The sequence below is a fragment of the Camelus bactrianus genome, chromosome 5, assembly GCF_048773025.1.
Source record: "Camelus bactrianus isolate YW-2024 breed Bactrian camel chromosome 5, ASM4877302v1, whole genome shotgun sequence".
Classification (NCBI taxonomy): domain Eukaryota; kingdom Metazoa; phylum Chordata; class Mammalia; order Artiodactyla; family Camelidae; genus Camelus; species Camelus bactrianus.
The window spans coordinates 73,047,344-73,074,405 of NC_133543.1; the positions used below are offsets into that span (position 1 = coordinate 73,047,344).

The 27,062-nt window shown below is 42.2% G+C and overlaps 1 protein-coding gene across 6 annotated transcripts in view; it reads left to right on the top strand.

The window, feature by feature from the left end:
• The window catches only part of PLEKHM3 (pleckstrin homology domain containing M3), a 164,000-nt gene that overhangs the window by 25,076 nt on the left and 111,862 nt on the right, over window positions 1-27,062 (top strand). For all 6 annotated transcript variants that reach the window (XR_006726754.2, XR_006726753.2, XM_010960093.3 and 3 more), the window contains exon 3: window positions 13,685-14,620. Coding sequence is in view for 4 of the 6 variants with exons in the window: in XM_010960093.3 (XP_010958395.1) it covers window positions 13,685-14,620 (936 nt within the window). In the remaining 2 variants the exon portion in view is untranslated. The remainder of the gene's footprint in view (window positions 1-13,684; window positions 14,621-27,062) is intronic.

Genomic DNA, 27,062 nt, shown 5'->3' on the forward strand with positions numbered 1-27,062 from the left:
ACTATTTTAAGTGATTTGCAGGTAGCAGTTTATTTAATTCATATAACACTCTTGTGATATAGGTGTTTTTATTGACCCCATTTTAAGGATGATGAAACTGAGGCACAGAGAGCTTAAGTAATGTGCTTCAAGTCCCACAGCTAGTAATGAGTGGACCCTCAATTTGACCTGGGCAATCTTCCTTCAGAGTCCATGCTCTTAACCACTAAGCTGGGGTAGACCCCTACTTTGGAAGCCAGTAGTTCTCAGTCTCCAAGTCAATCCCTGTGAGGGTACAGGATGGGAAGTAGTATGGAAGAAATAAACCTGGATAATGTTCATCAACTAAAATTAATCCCTCTTGGTATCACTGGTTAGGAAAAACTGAGACACACCAAAGCAGTCTACTTACTAAGCAAGGATTGCTTCCTGCATTTAACATTTATTCCATGAACAGTGCAGAGCTGGTCATAGTCCTTTAGGGGATCAATGAATCTGCAAAAAGAAGACTGTAACTTTACCTTTCACACCCTTGAATGTTAGCCCTACAGAAAAGCTTAAGTGAATGGACCCCCATGGGTTTGTAACCATGGAAAGAGGACTTCAGGGTTTTGCCCCATCTTTGGCTGCCTTTTTCAATATTACTTGGAAGCCTGGGAATGCATTCTAGCGATTCATTGCCTTAGGTAGAGGCAGACCTAAGTGAGACTTCTTCAGGTGGAATGGTACCCAGGCTAAGTGAGTGAAGGGTACTGCCAGTGGGTCCTACTAGGTGGATGGAGTGTGGCTTGAGTCCAACCTAGTTAAGACCCTGCATTATCTGAGGATGGGATTGTAATGTTGAAGGGGTTAGATATTAATTGATGGGAAGGAATAGATCTAAGGCAAAATGGAAACAGAGGCAGTTCTTTTTTTCCCCAGCTTTATTGATGTATAATCAACTAAATTTTGAGATATTTTAAGTGCACATCATGATGATTTGATATACATGTACATTGTGAAAGGATGTATCCTTCCAGTTAATTAATACATCCTTCACCTCACATCAGAGGCATTATTTCTAAAGAACCTCGAGGTAGGTGGTGGGGACCAAAGCTTCCTCAGGGTCAGCTCCTTTCCCACTGCCATCCCAGTGTCTGCCATCCCCTGGGCCGCTGAGCAGAGATGTGCCTGGGAACTCACCCTGAGGGAGGGCCCTGACCCCCCACCAGAATGGCTCATTTTTAGTTCAGCACTAATCTTAGTTCTCTACAGACATGCTCCTGACTAGTATCTGTCTTAACCCTTTAACCCTTGGCACCACTGTCATCCTATTCTTGTTTACTCAGTAATGATACAGCCATCAGCACCAAGGAATTACCTGTGGGATAAAGAAGATAGGGTCCTAACACCATAGAATCACAGTCCAAATGTAAACGTGTATTAAGGTAAGAACATAAAAAGTCATATGAACATGTGGACACTAGATATGTTATCAACATAAAAAGTAGTTGTCTACACACACACACACACACAGACTCTTATCCCCCTGAGTATATCCACATGGTAGAGAAAGACGAGGCTATTTAGAAAGAACATTCAACTAGGACTTGGAAGTGTTTTATCCCAGCTCTACTCCTAACTCACCAGGTGTAGGTTTGGAAAAATCACTTGTCTGTTGCCTTTGGTTTATAAATCTAGTGAAGCTGGTTAAATTATCTCTATAATCTTTCCCAACTTTGAAATATTATTCTAGGATATAGTTGAACTGACCTTGACTCACAGTTACATGGGAGCTAATTACTGTGGTCAGATTGGTACTGGAAGGTCATGATGGAAATATAGGTATGGTTGAAATTATTTAACACAGAAGGGTTTCTCTGTGCCTTGTAACTCCACTTCTGGATGAACTGCTATTGCAATTTTTAAAATAAAAAAAATTTAAAAGGAATCCTTGGCCTTGGCTGTGGAGTTCTGAAACTCAGCAGACTGCCCAAATCTGACTGACTTTTCGCTCCCTGACTGTGTTCACATTTTCATCTGCTTGGCCAGGGCAGTGGTCAGCTGGGCTTTTGTTTCAGTCGGTTTCACTCTCTGGTGACCTAATACCATTCCTATGCCTGTATTTTCCTGTGCTAAGTACTTCAGGAGAAGGTCTCAAGCAGAGACTTTCTTTAGGGCTAGAAAAACCATGGCAGTATGGTTTCTTTATCCTGAGTTTTATGTTACTCTATTTTGATTTCCTTTTACCCCGTCTTTTACTTGGGGGAAAAAAAAGCCAAATTTGGGACTTATACTAAAATGACTGCTTTTTCAATTATGATGTTTCTCAAAAGCCTTGGAGCCAGTAGAGGTGGGAATATTCCTGCGGGCTTAGAACAAGTGAGGTCACCAGGACATGGTCTCTTGCTGAATTTATGATTCACCCTTCAGCAAGATTAGTCAGTACAAAGAAGTTGCTAAAATAGGTCACAGAAAGTTGATTTTCTATGATTGTATAGTTTCCATTGGTTACATTTTTCGGAAACCCAACATGCCTCATCGACAGCCCGCATCCTGATTCCTAACAAATCTATATGGGAACTCTGAAAATGAGGTGTCTGACATTTTTTGTGGTTGTTCTGTTAATGTATTTTATCTTTCTTGGCTCTGGAGAACTATAGTTACTAATTTCACAAACTGCTAGAGTTACCTTCTCAGAACACAGATCTTTTCATGCCACTTGTTTTCAAGAATGAATCATGGTCCCCCTTTCTTTACAAAATCAAGTGTAAATTTTCTAAAGCATCCAGATATCTTTCCAGCCTTATCACTTGCACCTTTCTTCACCCCACCTCTGTAGCATTTTCGAATGTGCCATGTGCTTTCAAGCTCCTGGACCTTTGCTTGTAATGTCTCTTCAGCTAGAATACCTTCCCTGCCCTCTTCTTCGTTCAGTATCTTACAGTATCTTTCAAGGACCGATTCAAATACCACATCCTCCCTGAGACCTTTCCACATTTTAAATTTTTTTTAAATTGAAGTATAGGTGATTTACAATATTATATTAATTTCGGGTGGATAACATAGTGATTTGATATTTTTATAGACTATACTCCATATAAAGTTACTACAAAATATTGGCTGTATTCCCTATACCGTGCATTACATCCTTATAACTTATTTATTTAATACCTGGTACTTTGTATCTCCTAATCACCTTCACCTCTCTTGCCCCTCCCCTGACCCCTCTCCCCTCTGGTAATCACTAGTTTGTTCTCTGTATCTGTAGTTTTTTTTTAATTAAAATCATTTTTTCTTTTACTTTATGTTTCCACAGCACATTTTATCCTGCTGTGCATTATAGGTAATTGCTTGTACATTCGTCTCAACACTAGGTTGGCAGTTCTTTGATGAAATGAATTATATTGTAGAAAATTTTCTATGGTTGAATTCTGTATATTGGTGATTGGAAAATCAGGACAGTACAGTTTTGTTTGTTTGTTTGTTTCCAAAATGGAAATGGCCTCTCTTGCATTTTTCCTTACCTAAAGCTTGAGTCAAGTTGAATGAAGTTTGTTACTATTAATACTGTCAATAAGAGCTGTCATTTAATGAGAGTTAACTTTATGTCCAGACCTGTGCTAAGAAGTGTTCATCCATTATCTTATTTCATATTCATAATAGTTTAATATGATAGGTTATCTTGTCCTGCTTTTACAAATGAGGAAGCTGAGCCTTAGAGAGGTTGCCCTCCCCCAAGGCCATCTGGCTGGTGTGTGGTGGGGCAGGATCCCAAGCCGGGCCAACTCTGGAGGCCACACGTAACCACTCTACCGTACTGCCTCTCAGGTCTGAGAAGGCTTTGGGCTCATTCCCTCCACCACAAATAAACCACAGTGTCATCCAGATGGAAAGTCTGGAGGTTGGAGTTCCACTCTCAGCTTCCACACTTTGTGGTGTAACCTTGTCCGGGTCATTTTGTTTCCTGGAACCTCTTTCCAAATCTGTTAAATCAGTTAGAATGCTTTTAGAAGCAAGTAACAAGTACTCGACTAAAGGTGGCATACACAGCAAGGCCATTTATCTTATTTTTTCATCCGTCTTAACAGATAGCTATGAACACTCGGTGAATGTCAAACACTGTATGAAATAAATACTTAAGAACACCCACCTGGTGGCCCCAGGGTCATCAAGGATCCAGGCACTCCCCTTGTTTTTGCTCTGCCCCCCTCAGTGTATTGGTAGTGTCTCTTATCTTCCTCTCGATGCAGAATGGCTATAGCAGCCCCAAGGATACATATCAACAGCCAGAGTCAGGAAGAGAGAGCAGGGCACCTCCTCTGGGTCTCTTCCCAGAGGGCCCCAAAGCACCCCCTCAGTAGCCAGAACTAGGTTGCATGCCTGCCCTTAAAGCAGTCTCTGCCAAAGGAAAATGGAGCTACTGATTAGATTAAACAAATCATGATTCTTTCCGCGGGGCAAGGGAGAGGACATCTCCTCTGAACACCACACTTGGACAAAATCAGGGTTCTGCTGGTGAAGCAGCAGGAGACACCTGACAGGTTCTACCTCAGGGTCTACCAGGGGCTGGGCTGGGCTGGTAGATTTCTAGTCCCTGCTGGCTCTAAGTTTCCATGATTCTGTGTTAACCAAAGATATAGCAATGGATGCCATTTGTCTTGAAATCTGGTGGCCTAAGGTATGGGAGATTCTTTTATGCTTAATTCCTATAGATTAGAGACCCAGAATGAGCAGCTCACCATGGCAAAGAGTAAGCATCATTTGAAAGTTGATGTTTGGGGTTGTTTTCTGGGTCAAAAAGTTCTATAAACACTAGAGATGACCCTTGTCACAGAAAGCAGAAAACCTCTGAATATAAGAGGTTGGGTCCGTGGTCTCCTGGTCAGATTCACACTTGAGAACTGAAATTGACCAGGTCTGTATTGACTTATGAGCTATCACTGTTGCCAATGGTACAAATAACTTAGCTAGAAAAGCTCCCCAGTTGTTGTGTCTAGCTCATACATAGCTATAATACATAACTAGATATGTTACAGGTCTGTTCCTACCAGAGCCTACACAGATAACATGTCTTTTCCCCCCAGTTTACGAAGGGAAAACAAATGGGATATTCTCTTTTACCCAGAAAGAAGGATCTCCAAAGTGGCTCAAAGAAAAGATATCACTTGAGCCTAGATCACTTCTACAGAATAAGCTTGTTAACAGGTATCTGTGGGCACTACAGTGGCCAACGCTGTGTGAGGGCCTGTGCCATGTTTAAAATGTACACGACACAGCCCCTCTTCGGTTCTTGTAGCATCATTCTCTTCCTGTTCCTTGCTGTGGACATTTGTGGCAGTGTCATGATTGATGTGCGTCATGTTAATTTCACTTCCCTTATATGCCTCTAATGAGAACACAGACCTAAAATTAGTTAATTTTCCCCCAGTCTCTGGCTTAAACACAGTTGAATACTCTAATATGAAACAAATAGACTTGGAAAACTATGTTTTTTTAACCAGGGATGTAAAGAAGTGAGACTTGATTGTGATCTAGAATGTTAGAGAAGTCTTCTGAGGCAAGGATGTTTCAGCTGAGCATTGAGGGTCGAGCACAAAGCCGAGCTGAAGATGAACACAGCCTGTGTCTGGGGTGGCCAGAGGCTAAGCTGGAACAGGACTGCGTTTTGGAGAGCAGTGGGCTGAGACTATGGAGGACCTTCAAAGCCAGGCAGACTGAGTTCAGAAAGGTTTGGCAGGGAGCATTTGAAAATACCTTGAGAGTCAAGATTGAAAGGCTATTTTATAAGAAGTCTGGAAGTTGGCAGGGGTGAAGAGTGGAAGAAGCACACAGCCTCCTTCCCTGTAGCTTTTGTGTCCATGTAAAGGGCCATCAGGCAGCATAAGACTCTTGGCCTCCCTCCCTTTACATACTCTGCTCCCGGGGAGGAGCAGCTTAGGGGCTGCTTAGTGGAGGAACCAGGCATGTGCAACTCGTTCTGTCTTCGGAAGCGCTGATTCTGGCCTGCTCCTCCAGGCCTGCTCCTCCGCCTGTCCGCCTTTCCTGGCTGTCCCCAGGAAGGAGGCCCATGGTACTCTAGTGCTGCTGGTGACCCCTCGGCAATCGGCATAGTTCCAGGGTTCAGTTTGTCGCTACACACCTAAGCTGTGTCCCCCAGCTGGCTCGTGTTTTGATCTCTGTGCCTGACTACCCTCTATCAATCTCAGTTGGTTTAAAACTTGGGTGAAGAAAAGGGATGCTATTTAATGGGTCCTCTCGGGCCCTAATAGTATATAGGATAGATTGGTAGCTGGAAAGAACTGAAGGGATGGCAATTAGAAGGCTCAACTGGTCATCATGTTGTGAGGTGATGAGGACTTAGATTAAGGTGATTGCGACGAAAGAGAAAGTGGGACTTGTGGAAAGAGAATGAAGGGGTCTAATTGGGCTATAAACTGTTGACAGGATCTGTGATTCATTTGGCGTTTCCACGGGGTCTAACATAGTCCTTTGTGCATACATTCAATAAATATTTATGGAACCAGCCACTGGGTATATGTGGGTGAGAGAGACATCCAGGTCCCTGTCTTCAAGGAGCATGAGTTCTTTCAAAGGAATAAAGCAAGGTACTAAGACAGAGAAGGACTGAGAGAGGGGTCCCTTAACTGAGGTGCTGAGGGATGATCTCACTGAGGATGGCACCTCTGAGGTGAAAAACTGAGGGAGATGAGTAAGTCAGTGAGCTGGGGACAGATGTTCCAAACAGAGGATACAGCAACTTCAGTCAGAGTCCTTGAGGCTAGAGAATGCTCGGCTCGTTCAAAAATCATATGAGGCTTTTGGCTGGAGTGAGAGAAGAAATGTGAGATGAGGTCACAGCAATGATCAGAGGCCAGATTGTGTGCGACGGAAAGTAGAGGCACTTGTAATGGCAAGAATTCGGAATCTGAAAGAAGAAGACAGATCAAGCCATAGGACACATAGGTTCAAGTGAGTAATTTTGGACAGACACAACCAACCTTAGGATATAAGAAGACAAGAGAAAAAGAGATTAGTAGAGGGATAATTTTAAGATGTCATAGAGGAAGAGATGCTGAAGAAGTGGGAAGAAATTAGGTACGGAGTCGAGGTGGAAGGATTAGCATTAACAAGGAGGCAAGAAGTTTCTTCTTTTGAGACCAGAAGAGTAACATAGGAAAACATCTATTGAATACTTAAGATGTGTCATGCATTGTTTTAAGAGTTATTCATTTCTTCCTCATAATAGTGCAGTGAGGTAGATGCTATCCATTTAGCCCCATTTTAAAGATGGTAAAACTGAGACTTGGCTTAAGTAACATAGTCATACAGCCAGTAAGGATAGAATTACGATTTAAACTTAGGCCAGTTGGCTCCAGCACCTGTGGTCTTAAACCACTGTGTTCTGTAGCACTTGTGTGGGACATTGGTCAGTGTAATGTTGAAGTGAAGACAAGTATCGTGGATATAAAGGAGCTCCCTATGGTGAACAAAGAAAGAGACAGTGGAATTCAGTGTTTGAGGAGAGTAAAGAAAGTGTGGGAAAATTGTTCTGAGATTGTATCTGGGAGCCACTGAAATGAATAAAAGAATGATTGTCAGGATTAAAGCTATAAAAGAAGTTGAGCAACATGAATCTAAATTTGACTGGTGCTCTGTTCTGAATATATGTGTCCCCCTCAAAATTCATGTTAAATTTCTGACCACTGAAGTGAGGGTAGTAGGAGGGGGCTTTTGGGAGGTGCTTAGGTCATGAGGGTGTGGCCCCCATGAATGGGATTAGTGCCTTTATAAAAGAGACCCCACCGAGCTCCCTTATGCCTTCTGCCATGGGAGAGTTCAGCAAAAAGGAAGCTTGAGTCTGTCACCAGACACTGAATCAGCTGGTACTTAGATCTGGACTTCCAGCTGCCAGAGCTGTGACAAATAAATTTCCGTTGTTTACGAGCTACCCAGATTAAGTTATTTTGTATAACAGTTGAAATGGACTCATACACCTTGGTTAATACTTCTGTGTCTCCCTCAAGGATGCCAGGCTTAAATTGAGAAGACAGATGGTGGTAATGATTCAGAGAGGGTGACAGACCTGGGAAGCATGAGAAGACAAGTTATAACTATTGACCACAGAATCTAGAGGAGGGAGTCCAGTGAAACAAAGAAGAGATCATAAGGGTGAGGTGGAAGGGCTTCATGATTCAGGCCTTTTTAAGGATGGAGTGGAAGGTAGGTGAAGTGGGGGAGTGAGAAGAACAAACGAGTACCATGTTGGAAGTTGGTAAGTACTTTGTGATGAAGAGGTCTAAGGGGTCTAGGATATTACTGTCGTGGAAGAGAGAATTAGGTCTCTGGAACTGAGGAGGGGCAGGACCTGTGTTGATAAAAATCCTAAAACCAGATGGCACATACATAACATACATCTTTCCCGCCTCAGTGACCGCACGGTGCTTTTCCCCATGAGTCCAGGTGTAGTTTCAGCATCTCTCTCAGTACAGGGTCCCAGGCAGTCAGTAGCAGTGCTTCAGACGGTGCCAGAGGGGTCTGTTATTCAAGGCCAAGGGTGGGTGGTGCTGGGAGCAGGTTAGTCTGTAAGAGGTGAAGTTCTGGAATTGGAGTTGAGGACTTGGGCCGAGTTCTGAAGCCTAGTTTGTAACTAACCCCAGAGAAGTGAGCAGTCTTGGAAGAGGAAGTGGGGCTGTCTGGTGGATGGACGGTTCTCAGGAAGCTCTGTGTCTGAAGAAGTCTATTCGCATTCTCCCATGTTCTAGGCTGTCAACATAGTGCTGACAGGCGCCTGGACCAGAGCCATGAGGTGAGGCTGAACCAAGTGGCACCGCAGTCTGGGGAGCTGGGAGTGGGATCTAGAAGTCAAGAGAGCAGTAGGGTACAGGTAATTGGTATTGGCCATTCATGAAGAAGAGCCCGGTTGTAGAAGTGTCTTTGTTCTGAACTGACACTATGGTTTCTCCTTTATCTTTGATCTGAAAGTCTCATATTAGAGTCACTTCCCAAAGCTGAATTGTAAGCACTTTGAGGACATCTGTCTTCTTTGGAGCTCCAGCAAAGCTTAATGCTCTACTTTGAACATAGTTGGTGTTCAGTAGATGTTTGTCAAGTTGCTCCACTCCCTTAGTTTTGAGCCGATTTAGTAGTTGTAAATCCTGTTTCCTAGGCTTTCAGATCTTAAAATCGTGTATCCTGATAGCTAACTATGGCCTAGATGACCTGTAGAGAAACTGGGAAGAAAGATGATGAAGGGCAAAGGAAATGTGATATACTTGCGGAACGCTAAGAGGCAGTGCTCTTGGGCTGGTCCAGGATAGAGTGTGATTCTGCAGCATTGTGAGTCCTCTGTTCACTTCCCACTATGGCTTCCTTTCACATTTATTAATCTGGTTATAAGAACTTAAATGTTTCCTTTAAATTTGCCTAGATAATTTTGACTTGGAATATTGACACCACATGGACATTTGCGTTCTTTGAAAACACTGAAATTTATCTTTCATTCTAAGTGTTGCCTGATCTTCAGAATCCTGTTCTTATGACTTCATTCATGGTGTTGACTCAAGCAGTTCAGACTTTCTTGGTAAACTGAATGTTTATCTAAATGTTTCACTTCTTGTGATCTGAGACATGGTGGCTTTTGGGGGGGGGTTAAAACTTTTTTTAAAACATTTTTTATTGATTTATAATCATTTTACAATGTTGTGTCAAATTCCAATGTAGAACACCATTTTTCAGTTATACATGAACATATATATATATATATTCATTATGGTGGCTTTTTGAAAAGCCAAAATTGCATAAAATAACCAAAAGGAAAGCATGTTTTGTTTAATCATATATGCTTATATATGTGAGCATGCCTAGTTATTATTTATATTATTATTATTATTACTATATATAATGTCTAAAGGCTGCATATCAAACAGTGTACAGTCTGGGCAGAAGGATTGTGGGTGCTGAGATACCTGGGAAGCAGAGGAACATTTAAATAGCACTGTGAAGATACACTCAGCCAAATTCAGAATGTGAGAGATTCTCCAGGACATGTGAACTAATTTCTTCAATAAATACATGGCATGAAAAAAAAAAGGAGAAAGAAATAATTGTTAAAGATTTGAAGAAGCTTAAAAGACAGATCAACCAAATCAATGTGTGACCCTAAATCGAACAAACCATCTATATAAAGAAATTTTTTGAGACAGTCTGGCAAAATTAATACAGATTGGGTATTAGATAAGGAATTATTCATGTTTGGAGTGTGAAAATGGTATCTGTAGTTAAGTTCTTATTGTTAGATTAGAGATGAAGCCTGAAGTATTTGCAGTAGAAATGATTAAATGTCTGCAATTTGCTTTCAGATATTCCAGCAAAAACATACAAACAAAAAACAACAAAAAGTAAGAGATGGAGAGGAGTTGGGGAGAGGATATAAAAATAGCAGAAATGTGATGATTTTTGAAGCTGAGGATGAGTCCATGGGTGTCCATTTTACTCTTCTGTATACCTCTGTGTGTGTCTGAAATTTTCCACAAGAAAATGTGTTAAGACCAACGTAAGGAATTTGAACTTTATTGAGTAGCACCTTGAAACCCAAGTAGGATTTTGGGCTGATGAGGGAGCATGGGAAGGGCTATGAGCGACCCAGAAAGGTTACCCCTGGTGCAGTGTGCTACATGGTGGAGCGGGTGGTGAGGGAGGAGAACTAAAGATGGGAGCCCACTTAAGACCTTGATTAAGATGGTGGCCACAAGAATGGAAACTTTTTTGAGAACAGGGAGGAAATAATGGCAAAAGAGGAACTCTTTGGTGGGTTGGCAGTACAGAAATGAATCAGGTGCATGAGTGGAAAAATCCCCTCTTCCTCTTCCTCTTCAGTCAGTAGCAATTTTTGTCCTTAAGCCACTGCACTGGGTACCATGGGAAGAGGAGGAGAGGGCAAAGGGATCTTTACTGAGGAGGAACTAAATCATGTCTTCGTAACATGCCACAGTGGAAAGCAATGGGAAACAAAGAGTTCTCGGGGGGTTTCTGTTTCTGTTTTTGTTTTTGTTTTTGTTTCTTGCTCTTTTTCAAGAAGGACTTACTCTCTTGTGGTTTCAATATGAAATTTATAGATACAGTGATTCATTTTGATCCTCTTTCTCTATTTCCATTGGTGAAATGGTGATAATCTTTGTCAGTGGTTCTGCCTAAATCATTTATGATATTAGTTAAGACAGATTATATTATTCGTTTGTGAAGTGGAACATTTTAAAACAATATATGTGATGTTAATTACATGAGTTGAAATGATATGCTCTGGAAAACAGAAGTTGAACTATAATAAATTAATGAAAGCTTAGATTCAGGAGGAAGTAGTGGTTAGAGGTTAAAGAGAAATGGTAGTTCTCCAGCCCTCTGCAATCAAAGAGAATTAATACTTCACACACAAAATATTAATGAGGTTTGAGAGGTTTGATGTAAACAGGCCCTCCAGAAAGGAATATACACAGAGATAGTTTCCTGATCACATCTGTTCTCTTCTTTTTCAAGAAATTACACTACAAACTGCAGCCTATAAGGATGGGCCATTTCCTGTGGTTAACGCGCCTCCTTTCTGTCTCAGTTTCACATACCTGTTTAGAGAGGGCTGAGCCGAGGTGGGGAGAAAATATTGAAACACAGTGCATTCTTTTATCTTATTCTGCAGCAAGAGGGTGGGGGGACTTTTGAGAATCCCTAGCTGGACTTCCATTCAGTCCGCCCAAGCTGGCATCTGCTACCCTAGCTTAGACAGTCAGAAAGGAGTGAGGTTTTAGTCAGGTTTGCTTCTGGTTTGGGTCCAAATAAAGTTAGAATTTCTAATTCATGGTAGCTATTGTAAAAAGCTCTTAGGGAGGAAAGAAAAGGAGAGGGAAATTCCTAGCTAAAAGCAAGAGAGGTGGTTTTAATTTTACTCGGGGCTGCCGAGCTGAGCTGTTGGGTCACAGGAGGGATAGAGATGGAAGAACGTGCAGTTATGGGTCTTATTATGGAAAAGGTTGAACTGTCATCAGTGCCTGATGGAAATGAGAGGGGCGGGGGGAGGCGGCAGCAGTGTCTGTAACAGCGCTGCCTGTCTTACTACATTATCAGAAAAGAAAGATAACATGAGAATAGGCATCCATTATCTCTCTCTACAAAGGGATTAGTGTGGGTTGTAAGAAATTAATGGCTTTTGAGTTACCACAGAAATACTAATGAATGTCAAGACCAGAGATGTAAAGCAGGTAAAACTGGCTTTTCTCTGCAGTGTTTCTTTCCTTTTCTCTTTCGGGTTGCTATTTTTAAGTTCTAGGTGGTATTACTCTTTTTTTTTTTCCATTAGCCAAGATCAGAAATCATACCCTTCGGGAATATGATTTGTCTTTTTTAGGGATTTACTCAATTAGTTTATGACTGTCTCCGATGTGTGTCAGGAAAGAGATTGAGAAACATCTCAGGAGCGAGACTCTCTTCTAGGGAGGAGTGCTCTCTCTCGTTTGTATGCCTAATGAAAGTATCAGGACGGCCCCCAAGTGACAGTCCCCTTTTGTTAAAGTATGGAACTTGTGTATATTGCAGCTAATCATTGATTAAAGATGGCATGGCCGGATGAACTTGTAAAACAGAGGAGAGGGAAGGGAATTGCACCTAGTGCATGCTGGGCATTATGCTAGGAGCTTTATTTCTATTCTAATTCAACAAGTACTCACTCACAGCGTACACACTTACCTACTGTGTACCAGGCATTGCAATATGTGCCGTGATGTAAGGATGATAGGACAGACCTTGCCCCTGTCCTCACTGGAGCTCACATTTTTGTGAAGACTTCAACATGTGTTTGTTCAGATATTTAAATAAATTGTTATAATACAGCCTGATAAGAGCCCATGAGAGAGGAATAGCATAGTAAGTTCCCTGGTACTGACCTGGGCGGGTAGGTGTGTGTATGCATGGGTGCATGGGTGAGGGGCCGGGGTTAGCGAGTCAGGACACAGTCCCTTTCTGGAAGAGACGGTTGCTCAGTGAAGGGTAAGTGTGTGACAGCTGGTGGAAGCGGTGGGAACAGCATAAGCACAGTCAGGCTCAGAGGTGAGAGAGAACTACTATCCAAGCAGAGACCTGAGGAGTGAGCTAGTCGAGTCAGGTCTGGAGAACTGGTTATAAAGACAGAGGGCTCGTAGCCTGGCCTTGAAGATTGATGGGGGGTGTCTGAGCAGCACACCTCATACTCTGTCTTTTCCACTGACCCTTCTTGGCTTTACCAGTCTCAAGCAAGATGAGTAGGGAGTCAGGTCAAGTAGCAGAAGGGACATTCTCTCTCGAATATTTGGTATTCTGTAGAATGTTACCTGGAAAACAAGAACTCCTGGCAAAGCACAGTTGTTTCGTGGCCCCACAGGGCATAGCCCCAGTTATTCCAGTGTTTCTGTTTTCCCAGCAGACTTCTGCATGTCACATTGACAACGAACCCCCCACCCCAATACTTACTCTTGCACTGAGTTCCACCCTATTTATGTTTTTCAGACATGAGATTTTCCTCCAATTGCATCTTGTCCATTAGCTCTGATCTTGGAATTTTACTACTTCTGCTGTGTTTAGTCTGAGCCAGAGGGATATTGATGCCTGATCTGTTTGGATTCTTGCATCTGCCTTTTCATCTCATTCAGTTCATTCATATTAATGAATTAATATGTTTCCTTTTCCCCCTCTTCCTTCCTAGAACACAAGCAGGCATTCCCAAACATTCTGAAGAAGGGTTACCTGGAGATCAGGAAGGACCATGACAGTTACTGGCAAAGCTGTTATGCGGAGCTCTCTCCCTATGACTTGTGCTTCTACAGCCTCGACAGCAGTGGGAATCAGAGCCTCTATGCCACGTACCAGCTGTCACACTTCCAGAGCATATCTGTTCTGGGCAACCTTGAGGCTAGGCTGGTGGACACTGTTCTGTATGACAACACTCAGCTGCAGCTAAAGGCGGAGTCACCATGGGAGGCTTTGGACTGGGGGCAGAAGCTTTGGGAAGTCGTGCATGCGGCCGCGCCTGCTTACTTGGGACGGCAGGAGGAGCTGGCGAACTCACCAGGGCTTGGTCATCATGTTGACTGTCCACAGAATCGTTGTTTACAGAAGAAATCCAATGAGCTGCTCGTCCTGTCCCCTGTCTTAGATAGCCCCAAGCAGTACCAAAACATCCTCAAATCAGGGACGCTCTACAGGCTGACTATCCAAAACAACTGGAAGGCATTTACGTTTGTGCTGAGCAGGGCCTACCTGATGGCTTTTCAGCCCGGCAAGCTAGATGAGGATCCCCTGCTAAGCTACAATGTGGATGTGTGTCTGGCTGTCCAGATGGACAACCTGGACGACTGTGACTCTTGCTTTCAAGTCATTTTCCCCCAAGATGTCCTCCGCCTCCGTGCTGAGACCCGGCAGAGGGCTCAGGAGTGGATGGAGGCTCTGAAAACAGCTGCCAGTGCGGCCAGGAGTTCAGAACAAAACCTGCAAGTCACACTGAGGAACAAACCCAAGGATCAGATGGGTGGGCTGGAACTCAGGAAGAACAAACGCCAGTCTGTGACCACCAGCTTCCTCAGCATCCTGACAACGTTGTCTTTGGAACGAGGACTCACTGCTCAGAGTTTCAAATGTGCAGGTAAGAAGCAAATTTTCAGCCTAAGGCTCATTAAAGAACAGTCCTGAATCCCACGATTGGAGTTCACTCAGTATGCCAGTCCCAGCTACCTCCTGTTTAAAAAGCATCTCTCCTTCAAGGAGTTTGCTATATTAAAACATCTGCTCATCTTCATGCCATGCTGGTGAAGTAAGCAGAAGCAGCTAGGGCCTACCCCGCTGAATCAAAATGACTTGGCTTAAGCATAACCAGACTAGAATTTAGGTTTCCTGAGTCTGCTGTGATTCCATTTCCTCTGCCTTCTGAAATAAAAGTCACTGGGAATGTGGATGTCACAGATTGGCTCATAAGAGACAGTCAGGCCCAAAGCTGGCTACTCACACTCCTTAGGCAAGGAGAATGTCCAGAGTCAGTAACTGTCATTGACCATGACCTTGTCAAGTCCTGTTAAGGTAGAATCCAGAAAGGCAGCCTTGACAGAAAATCTGGAGGTGGCTAACAGCGAAGTGACGATGACTCAGCAGATGACCTCTGAGTCACTGTGGGCCTGTGCCTCATCCCAGGGAAGCCAGGGTTGCTGGAACTGCTGTGGACGGGTGAGGCACAAAGTGGCGTCCGAGGCCGGGCATCTGTCAGTTCTGAAAACCCTATTCCTGTTTCTTTCCCTACTCCGCATTCCTCACACCTCCCCCCCAGACAGTAAACCAGGAAGAAAATAACCCTCACTAAACCAAGTCTATCTATCTGTCTACTATCAATGAAATTGAATTATTTCCCTTTGCGCTAAACCCCACAATTTGTCACAAGAAATTTACCGTGAAGGTAGCTTTAATTGGAAGCCGGATTTGGAAAATTTTAATTCAAGTGTATCGGATTTAAGCATGCTGTTTAAAAATGAACAGGAAACTCACCATCAGTCAAGACCAACATTTCAATTTTGTGCTTGTTTGTGCATTGAAAAGTCAAATGGTGGTGACACAGCAAAACTTTGAATTTAGCATAGTTATGCTGATGGCCTTTTCCATTGAAAAATAATTTACCTAAAGTGGGGATTAAGTGCATCATCCCTGCTTTGTCTGGAGGGCCTCAGGAATGGGGAAGCAGACACTTGCAGGGTGGGGTGGGAGAGACCAGAAACCCTGAGCCAGTAAAGAAGCCAAACCAGGTGAGGTGCATATGTCTGTGGGCATGAGTGACCTTGTCTTAAGTCGACAGCTACTTTTGGAAAATACTTTTGAAATAGGAAGACACTGGTTTTAGCACAGTTTTTAGAAGTTATTGACATTTCAGTGTCTTATTCTACTAGTGCATATAGTATATTTCAAAGTTTAGCCATTCAACAATAACTTATAAGTGCTTACTTTGCGGGCATCCTGGAATTACGGTATACTTCTGTGGCTTTAGATTGCCGGGAGGGCAACAAATCTGCTGTGTTATAGGAATCGGGGAAGAACAGCTCAGCTTAATTGTCAAGGTAGAGACCAGAGTATGAACAGGGAAACTTTCTAGTAAAAGAGGGAAGAAAAGCCTCAGGTATTAAACAAGGATGGTCCCTTTGTGGCCTCCTAATTCACCTTCCTCTCCTGAGTTTGTTTCCTGGTGGAGTGTTCCCTGACCACCTTCTGTGCTGCTGAGTAGCATTTCTAGCCCGCAAAGGAAGGAGAATGCAGGTAGAGGATACCATTTAGCAGGTCCATCCACCACATCTAGCCGTTGGAAGAATGAAAACAGGGAGAAGTCATAGAAAAGTGAGAAGAGGCAGGGAGAAGGAAGCTAAGTGGGAAAGAGTAGGAAACGGATCACATAATGGACTGGGATAGAACTCTGGGGCAGCTGCTTGAGGGTCCATGTCTTTGGGCCTCCCTTTGCTGTCTGATCGGGTGCTCACTAAATGGCTGGCTGGAGACTAGGTCACGGATGGATGATGGTAGAGGATCCCGGAGACAGGGGTAACATAGTCTAACACGCATTTGCTCTGCTCAGTTTTTACCTCTGTGCTTTGGTTTGGAGGTCTAGCAAGGCCCAGGTAGGTTTCTCCTTCGATGTGGAATGAAGTCAATCCTAATTTCTACAGAGTGCAAAAGAAAAAATTTTTAATGTCACTGCAGTGCCCCCTCTTCCATCAGAAACTGCTACGTTCAGTTGCTTGGGGTGCACCTGGTTTACCAGGTTGCTGTCCGTTTTCCTCAATTAGCCACACATGGAATACGGGTTTCCTACCTTGGGTAGAAATACTTCATCTCCTGTAGGGGGCAGAGTCTCAAAAGAAAAAGGCCAAAACTTGTTAAGCAAACCTCTGAATGTTTTTTAAATTACTTGGGAGGCCATTCATTACAGCAAAGATTATTATAGCAGATGGAACTTGAAAAATTGATCTGTGTTTCTCACAAACACAGTTAATCTAAACCAGCTGTTTACTCATTTAGTGCTTGTGTCCCCTAACTTTTCATCCTCATAAAAACACTCATTCGGTGAAAAAGCTGGTTGCATAGCATGATTACCTTCCAGACTGTCAAAAAGTCCAGTAAATTGTTTGTGGTAGAATCTTGGCTTTATATGTCATTTTAGTAAGAAGCTAATTCACAGTGTTTTGCTGTTTCAGTGAGCCTTTTTAGTCTACAAGTATATAAGTCCACTTAGTCCCGCCCCCTTTAAATATTTTCGATGAATCAACTTTAAAAGTGGAAGATTGCACTGAGCAGCTCTTTATCATGATGTCATTCAGTTGCTATTCGGGGGAGCCACAAATGTTGGCTTTTAAATCTACAAAATAGTGCAGTTGGCCTCATTTCACTAAATTCTTTCTGTAGGTGAAGAATTTTCTGTAACCTTCTTTGAAACTTAAAGAGCCCCTGCAGAGAAAATGGACCCTGCCCGTCCCCAAATGCCTGAGGTTATGGTTTTGAAAATACATGTTTATGCATAACTGTGTATTTCTTAACATGTGCTTGGACTTTGTGGAGTTGTAGTTGATTATGTGTGGTTTGTCCAATGGTGTCCTCTCCAGCTCCATGGCTGCCCCCTGCTAGGAAACCCAGCTACAGTGGTCTTCTTGCTGTTCTGGAAGCTGCCTTGGTCATTCATGCCTCCAGGGCTTTTACACTCACTGTTCCTTCTTGAGAACATGCCTTTTAAAAATTAAGTTCTTCCATTCATTCTACCATTCTTTGTGTGCTGAGCTTCTGACCATGCACTCCAAAGCTCAGGTGCTCCTGGATGAGTCAGTGCTTCAACAAAGCAGACGTGGTCCCTGCCCTCACGGAGCTTGCAGTCCACTAGGGAAGACAGGTGTTAATCAAATAATCACATCACCAATGCCAAATGCTCACGGCTGCGGAAGTGAGGTCAGGTTAGAGCTCTCAGCCGTGGTGCCAAGTGGGACTCTATGAAATTGCAGATGTTCAGTCGTTTTTGACCTACAAAAAAAGGACAGTTTGATAAAGTTGAACTAAATGTTTGACCCTGAAGTCACAGAAGGCTCCTGAGCAGAGGAGCACATGATGAAAGTGGTATTTCAGGACAATTGATTTGCTGGTGCTTTAGTCCAGCTCTTCAGAAACACCTCTGTGGCAGAAATCGAGGTATGCTGCTTTAATGAAGTTGCTGATTGGGATTCAAAATTATGTCCGACAGTAGGGGCATCTGTGGTATTAAAATATTACTTCTAAAACAAATGATTATGCAGCTTATTAAAATATTTATGGAATACGTACTTGTAAGTGGTTCTAAGTTAGGTCGTTCACAAAATGCTGTATACATTAGATTATGAAACAGCAGCCCGTTTTTTTTCAGGAATTAGACATTGTACATATCTATTTCCCCTCGATAGATCCATGGTTTTCTTGGCACTAGTACATACAGATATTTTCCCTGTAATTTCCCAGCAATCAGAAAACCTAGCAATTGAGTATTATGATAAAAGGGCCCAGGGCCTTGTTTATAGATGTCGCAAGAGCTGTAAAGCTCACGTTGTGAAACGTGTTACTGCTTTGTACTCTAGAGGTGAATTCAGATGGCCCACGGGGCAGCAGCATTCCTGATTCTGAACTGAAATTGAAAATGTTAACGGAAGAGACAGCAAGAAAAACAGTGAGCCGAGGGGACCCCTGCACCATTTCACACCGTCAGTTTTTATGGTTTTACTCCTTTGGCTGCTGTTTAACCTCTTGGGACTGCTGTTGGTAATTACATCTCTCTGGCATTAAGAGCTTTTTTTTTTTTGCTTTCCTTTTTCTCCCCCCAGCCCTTGGGAGGGGTAAGCCCAAGGGGGGGAAAAGTTTTGCTGTGAATTCTTCAGCCATTTAGTGCAAATTCCTGTAATTACCGGCATTGTGTCCTCTCTGAATGGCACATAATACAGCAGAAGCCATTCCTAATTGAGACCTTACAGGAGGTACAAATCCTTTCTTTGTTCAGCCTGACAAATTAGTGCCAGAAAGTGGCAGGGTCCGAGTGGGAATCAAAGGCAAGAAACACAAAGATGGAACTTAAGGCTACAGTAATAACCCTCTCTTGTCCTGAAGGGAAAAAGGGAATGACCAATGAAAAATGAAGTTTTTTTTTTGTTATAAATTCCCTTGACATGACAGCACCTCGGGGCTGCTCTATTTATTTAGCAAAAGTGATTAAATAGTAATACAACAGGGCTGCCCATTGTTTCCCCGGGGGCCCCCACCTCACAGACCCCTGCTGCCTCAGCTAATTGATTGACAATGAACCTCTGATAAAGAAGTATGTTGTTAGGACCTGAGGTGGGGGGAGCCTTTTTTCCCTTCTCTTTGTGTGTCTGAGAGTGTGTGTGTGTGTGTGTGTGTGTGTGTGTGTGTGTGTGTGTGTGATTTCATTTTTGTTTGAATTGCACTCTAGTTTTTCTTTGCCCCACCCATACTTTCCCCTTCTCTCCCCTTGCTTCCCCACCCCACCCCCACCCCCGCCAAAGCTTTTCAGCAGTTGCTCCCAGCTGACATTCACACACAGGTAGTGAGGAATTAGAATTGTAGTGCAGGCTTTTGACAAGTTTATCTTGGGAGCGAACTTCCTCCTCTCCGCCCTGCAAAACCAGCGTGAGAAGAGAGGAAAGGGGAAGGGGCTGATTATTGGTGTTTAAAGGTCAGAAAAGTGTTGTTGTTGTTTTGGTTTCTCATTTGTGGGAATGGGTGTCTGAAACTATAGTCTTCCAACTAAGATTGTTCTCTTGAATTCCTTACTTAACTTTTAAAAAATCTGCTCACGAATAACATTTACATGTGTGTAGGGGGTTGTTGTGGAATATGAAATAAAAGTTTGAATTATTTAACCTCCCCTCAGTTCCTGAGAAGGCAGGATTGATTATTTTAGGATCGAATCTGGCTGTTGTGCTGCAACTCAGCACCCCAAGATTGCTGTAAATTGTGGGAAGATGACCAAAGGCCTCTAGGCAGATAATTAATAGCCCCTGGTTATATATGCTCAACTGGCTAAGCTGAAGCTAAATCCCTAATTTAACTCTGTTACAGCTGCAAAAACAAATCATTTCAAGCCCCTATGAAAGCAAAATATATTAAACAAACAGTATCGACCTTGTTAATACCACATGGCATTTCATGTGATAAATGAGGGCGTCTTTCTGGCAAAGACCTGTTTTATGACATCGTGTAGACATAAAGGATACCTTTACCCTGGTAATGCAAGCATCCCTGATAGAAAGTATGGAGTGGTTAATTATTCATTAAATAGCTGCCAGTCTGGAAGTAAGCAATATTTCTGAGTTGGGCATAGTTAGTTGCTTATTGGCCTCAGAGTAAATCACACAGAATGTTAATTCTTAGGAAAAAGAGAAGTTGCATTTGGCAGTCGATTATTCATATGAGGCTAGGTAGAGATCTGTAGGTTTTTAAGTGCCAAGAAGGGAAGTTATATAACTTACAACTAATGCTGTAGAAAAAAAAATGAATTCTAGCATAGCCAAAATCTGTTTTGATTCCCCTCTGAAAAATCAGGGGATCCTCTGGTAGCCAAAGTGCCAGATCTCCTAAGGAAATGAGAGACAGAAATAAAAAGAAATTGACTTTCCTTGATATCTCCAATTCCTATCTTTATTACTGTTTTCAAATTTGTCTCCCACTTGTTAGGAATGGTAATACAGTGAAGACTTATTTGAGTTAAGGAATAGGCAAGTAGCCAATTGGAGAAGAAAAAAAACAATGAAGAGTCAGCTCTGTCCCCCAAAACATACAAATAGCTTGGATGAATGTGAGTTATTTAGTCCGTTATTGCCTTCTCACTTTGTATTGTCTGCATTATTTTGGTTTTGAGCAGATTTGATTGTTGTCTCCCAGAGAAGAAGTCTCCAGGGTTTTTGTTGTTGTTATTTTGGGGGTTTTTTGCATGTGCTCAAGGGCTCAGTTTTATTTCCCCAACCTTGAATATGACCCTGGAGGAGTTGCAGATAGTAAAATCCTTAAGTGAAGTTTGAGTGGAGGTTATTTCAACAAGCATTTTTTAACCCCTTATGTATGCCACACACATGCTCTACGAGGCACCTTGGGATAGCTATGCAGGTAGGAGTGAGGTACAGGCTGTGCTTTTCAAAGACATAGAGGACACATATCCCCTCAAAAGGATATGAGGAGGCTGATAGGAGGTGGGCAGGGGAATGGGACTGGGAGACAAAGGGGTCAAGCAGTCATGGCCACTTGATTTGGAGACCCAAACCTCCCTGTCTTTGCTCATGTCAGAGAATCCCTGTTGAAGAGAATCTGAAAGCTGAAGTGCTAAAGTGGTGTCTGTCCTCACTCCCTCCTCTTAAACTTTGTCCTCATTTCCTACAGAATTACATTCAGGGGAAGATCTTCTCAGCTTTTACATCCATCTATCAAAGATAAAACTTGAATTTCTGCTGTGTGCCATTAGGTAGCACGTGCGGCGGGAGATAGAGGAGAAGCATAGGACGTCATAGTCTGGGTGAGGATGCACAAAGGGAAATGAGGACTTTTTGGACAGTGAAGTCAGATCCATGCTGTACAACACTTAGTTTTCAGCAAAGCATTTGGCAAAACTCTGAAGACAGAGAAACTTGGGTTATCGTTTTGTGAATGACGAGTAATCGGAAGCTTTACCCTAGAACTGCTGACTAATGGATTCCTTTCGGCTTAGAATGTTGTCAGTAAAAGTCATGATAATAATGAGATGCAGCATAACTTAGTAATTAAGAGTGAGGACTCTGGAATCAGACTGGTTGAGTTTCTAGATCTGCTCCTCACTAACTCTGTGACCCTAGGTAGATTACTGAACCTCTCTGTACCTCCATTTTTAAATCTCAGACATAAGAAAATAATCATATCTACCTCAAGTTTGTAGTAAGACTAAAATGAGTTAAAAGGGCTTGGAACAGTGCCTGGCATATAGTAAGTGCTGTATAAGGGTCAGCTATTTTTATTATTTGCTGACGTAGGACAGTAATTACCTGGATAAAGATATCATGGGCCTACTTATCAAATTTGCAGCTATCTCAAAACTAAGTTAAACAACTAATGTGTTGAATGACAGAATTGAGATTCTGAAACAAACTAGAGGAACAGACCAACAAGATGAGATTTAGTCGGGATTAATAGATTGTCCTATACTTATATTCAGAAAATTAACTGCAAAGATAGAAGTTCAGGGAAACTTGATCTAATAACAGCTCATGTGAACATAAAAATGAGGCCACGGGGAAGCCAGCATTTGTGCTGCTGTTGCTACAGCAAATGCATTCACAAAACAGGTCCAGAAAGAAGAGATCATATCCTCACCGTGGCCAGACCACACCTGGAAATTTCAGTTAATGGATGCTTCTCTTGAAGAACAAACAACCACATCTGTTGAAACTGGAAAGGATAGTAAGGGGACACCTTTACTATGCCCTGCAGATGTAACCTACACTGGGGGGGGGGGGGCATGTCTCGTCTCTATGTTATTTGAAGGCTGCCACTTAGAAGAGAAAATAGGCTGACTCTGTGTAATTCCATTGGATCAAAGTAACAGAAGTGCCCAGCATAGAGTGGATTTCCCTTCTTTAGGAGGATTTGCTGGCTATGGGTGAAAATGAGTAAAGGGGCAAGAGCCCTGGCCAATGAGATCAGACGAACTGGAATTTTGACCTTGAGACCAGTCACCTGACTTGCCTGAGCTACATGTTTCTCCTCTGCAGGATGAAGAGAGTTATTAATTCAGCCCTTCTGCAAATAGTTATTGAAGCCCTACTATGTTTTAAGCACTATTCTTGATGCATAGTGAACAAGATGACCCCACTGTGTCCTCACAGAACTTGAAAATTAGAAGCCAGACAGTTACATAAGTAATTAGAGCACACAGTTGTACTCAAAGGTCTTTGAGTTTCCGTCCAACACTTACATCTGTCTGGGATGTTTTAGAGGGGACAGCTTTGCTCTATATGGTCCTTTTATCTCTCATTCTGTGATTCTTTGAATGTCTATAGAAGATTAGAGAAAATTAGATTAATGTGGTCCTCCATTTAAACCTCATTTAATAAGTAATACCTTTTTCCTTTGGGTAAGATAATTTAAACCAGTAGAAATATCACTTGACTAAGAAGACAGGAGATGGGAAATTTTTTTTACTGGCTCTAATATCTATCATTGGATAAATTGCTTTTTATCCTTTTTTTGCAGTCTCAGTTTCTAGGAAATCATTTTAAATAAAAATAAATGTATATTCAGAACATGAATACTTACTGAAATAATAATATGACTCTATGAAAGAAGAAGAATGTTATATAATTTGGGTTTTGAACTATTTCACATCCTAAAATTCAGAGAGATTTGATCACTTTATATAAGTAGGCCGTTTGATTTTATAGGATATAAATTTGCTTTTTTGATTTATTCCTGGTATTCTCATCATAGAAGTCACATGTTGGTCTTTGATATGTTTCAGAAGAATAAAATCATTTTGAATTTCAGAAGATATGGATCTTTTGATAGACCTTCCTGAACTTCATAGGCCATAGCTGTGCTATCTTTTTTTTTTTTTTTTTTTTTTAAAGCTGTTCATTTCTCCCAGTCTTTGTTGCTATACTTTGGTCTGGAAAGTTCTTGTCCCTTTTTGTAGATTCCTTTATGGTTAACATTGTTCTGATCATGTGTTCATTTCCGGCTGAACTTCTAAAGTGAGTGTTAATGTACTGTTGGACTCTACATAGAGTTAAAAGTTTCTATTTACTGACCTTTCATTGGGAAGGAAATTGGTCTAGGTGTGGTTTTAGGATAGACTGGGGGTAGGTTCTCTTAATTTCTAGCTAAGTTCCTTGAAACACTGTGCTTTTCATGGACTCTTAGAGTAAGAGCTACTAAGGTTTCCTAAAATCCATTATACTGCCTAAAAGCAGAAACATATTAAGTGAAAAACTTGCCTTTTAAAAAAATACATCTGTAGATAAGGAAACCTAGTAATATCGTAACAGCAACTTATTTCTTGCATTAATATTTTTGTCCAGTCATTCATTCATTCATACAACAGAAATGAAACATTTGTAGTCCCAGAAATTGAGGTGTGGAGGTAAACTAAAAGTTCACTTTAGTAGTAGAAAATATGACTGTAGGCAGGTCTTTATACCTTGAAATATGTTAATATGGAAAATGTTTTAATTGTATTAATGAACATGACACTCCTTTACATGTTTCAGATGAAAAATGGAGCAGGTCTGCAAAGCAGTGTGCTCTGAGATCAGGGGTGACAGCCAGTGTTCTGGGTCCAGTTTTGTATTGTGGTTTGTTGAAAGCTTCTGGGTGTGAAGAATCCTTTTTCACACCCTTAAAGACTTATTTCCAAGCCTTCCTTGACCACCCTCCGTGAATCCCACTCTAATTTCCCAGGTAAAATTGGGCATTCCTCCTGCTTGCTTCCCCCTACCTCCACTCTCTTGGACTTCTGTCATGGGCCATGGCTTATGTCACACTTTTTTGAGGGCGGGACCCCAACACCTCTCAGACTGTGATTGGAACACCATGTGCATCGGAATCATAAGAGTGACGTGGGCAGCTCTGGCTGTACTCTTCCCTAGACCTGTCAAAGTCAGGATCTCTAGGATCGGGCCTAGAGATTTCAGTCTTTCTAGTTGATTTGCATGATTACAAAGTTTGAGAAACCTCCGGCCTAGCCCATAGAATTTTCTTAGTGCATGAAATCAAACCATATTTCAGTTTTTTTGAGGTTATATAAGCACATTTCCTTTAAGTTTCTTCTAAGTATGTCCAGCATTTTAACAACTGAAATATCAATCTGCTGATAATCTCTGGGTTTCCATATTGTCATTACATTATAGAATGCGCAGTGATATTCTGTTAGGGTTCTGCCCAGTGGAATACAAGTGAAGGAGGAGATTAGTTCAAGTCCTTGACCCACGTTCTGGCTTTTTTTTTTAAACATCCTAATGTTATGCCTAGTTTTTATTTTACACTTGATAGGCAGATTTAGTATTTGAATTTTGAGAACAGACTTTACCTCCCTCACCTTCTTTGTTCCCAGCTGGTCATCCTTCACCTGGATGACTATAATGGCTTCCTAACTGGGCTTCCTGCTGCCATTCTAACCTTTAACAAATCTTGTCGTAACTTTAGCAAGTGTGATCTTATTAAAATTCAGATTGACTCAGTGTTTCAGTGGCTCCCCCTTCTTTTGACATGGAGACCAGCATCATGACCTGTGATTTGGCCCCGCTCACCCCCTAACCTGCCACTCTTGCTCTCTTGTGACTCACTCCCACACTGAGTTCCAGCCATACTGATTTCAGTCTGTTCCTCAGATACACCACTCCCTTCCCTCTTGCCTCGGAGCCTTCCCATGTGCATGCAGTCACCTCTCCCTAGCATATTGCTACTCATATCACTACCCCCAACTCTTTCTTCAGGTCACTGCTTAAATTTTCCTTTCTCGAGAGTCCCTCCTCCAACCAACCCCTCAGACTGACTCAGGACTTTTTAGCTCCCTCCGCTGTCATGCCGATCTAATACCTCTTACTCTAGTGCTTGTCATAATCAAGGTTATATTGTCATTGGTGTGTGTATTTAATATCTATCTGCTCCACTTGACTGCAAATGCTGTAATGGCAAGGGCTGAGTTGTCTTGTTCATTGCTGTCTCCCTAACTCTGCATCTGGCACACAGTAGGTGCACTAAATATTTCTGATCATTCTGTTTTGAACCTTCCCTCCTGACTCCCATCGTTGGGTTTCCTGCTTCCACCGTCTTTTCTAGGAACCCTAGGTAGACCATCTGAGGATGTAATTAATGTGTCCTCTATTCAATCATCTAGGTTGTTTAAAAATATTATTAGGTGATGGACCCCAAACTTATCCTTTTTGCAAACAGTTATGATCTTAACAGTTTCCAGGGAGTTTGTTCGTTCGTTCTTTCTTTCTTTCCTTCTTTCTTCCCTTCCTTCCTTCCTTCTTTCCTTCCTTCATTTGACTGTGGAAACTTTCAGAGCCTTTGCATGTTCTGTTTCAACTCTAGTTGGTGTACTGTAATTCAGTTCTGGCCTCAATCACCCAGAGTGAGTGCAGACCCCATGAGTTAGGGGCTCCATCCTTTACAGGACTCCCTCCCCCACATCATTTCACAATATATATAAGTCAAACTATTATGCTCTGCACCTTAAACTTACACAATGATGTATGTCAATTATATCTCACTAAAATTAGACCAAAAAAAAATTGCTCCCACTGCAGATGTCAACCATAAGTTCAGGGTGTCCTCAGGCCACCTGCACTCTGAATGACTGGCTACAAATTTGGGGGTTTCTACAGCCTCCTCAGGTTTGATAAATTGCTACAATGACCCACAACTCAGGAAAGCACTACACAGTTGGCCCTCCATATCTGTGGGTTATGCATCTGCGAATTCAACCAATTGCAGATGGAAATTACTTGGAAAAAAATTCCAAAAAGTTCCCAAAAGCAAAACTTGAATTTGCTGAGTACCAGCAACTATTTATATATCATTTGCATTATATTAGGTATTATAGGTAATCTAGAGATGACAAAGTATACGGGAGGCTATGTGCAGGTTATATGCAAATACTACATCATTTTATATAAGGGACTTGAACATCTGCAGATTTTGTGGTCCGTGGGGGGATCCTGGAACTAGTCCCCCGTGGATACTGAGGGATGACTGGATTTAGGATTACAGTTTTATTAGAAAGGATACAAATCAGGAACAGCCAAATGAAGAGACTCTGAGGGCAAGGTCTGGGAGGGCTCCAAACAGAGCTTCCATGACCTCTCCCTGTGGAATCAGGGCACATCACTCTCTCAGCACCTCAATGTGTTCATCAACCAGGATGTTCCACAGAGCTTCAGCATCTGGAGTTTTTATTGGGGTTTCACTATATAGGCACGATTGATGGAACATTGACTTTGTGACTGACCTCAGTCTCTAGCTCCCATTCCCTCCCCTGAGGTCAGGCTGACTCATAGTCCCAC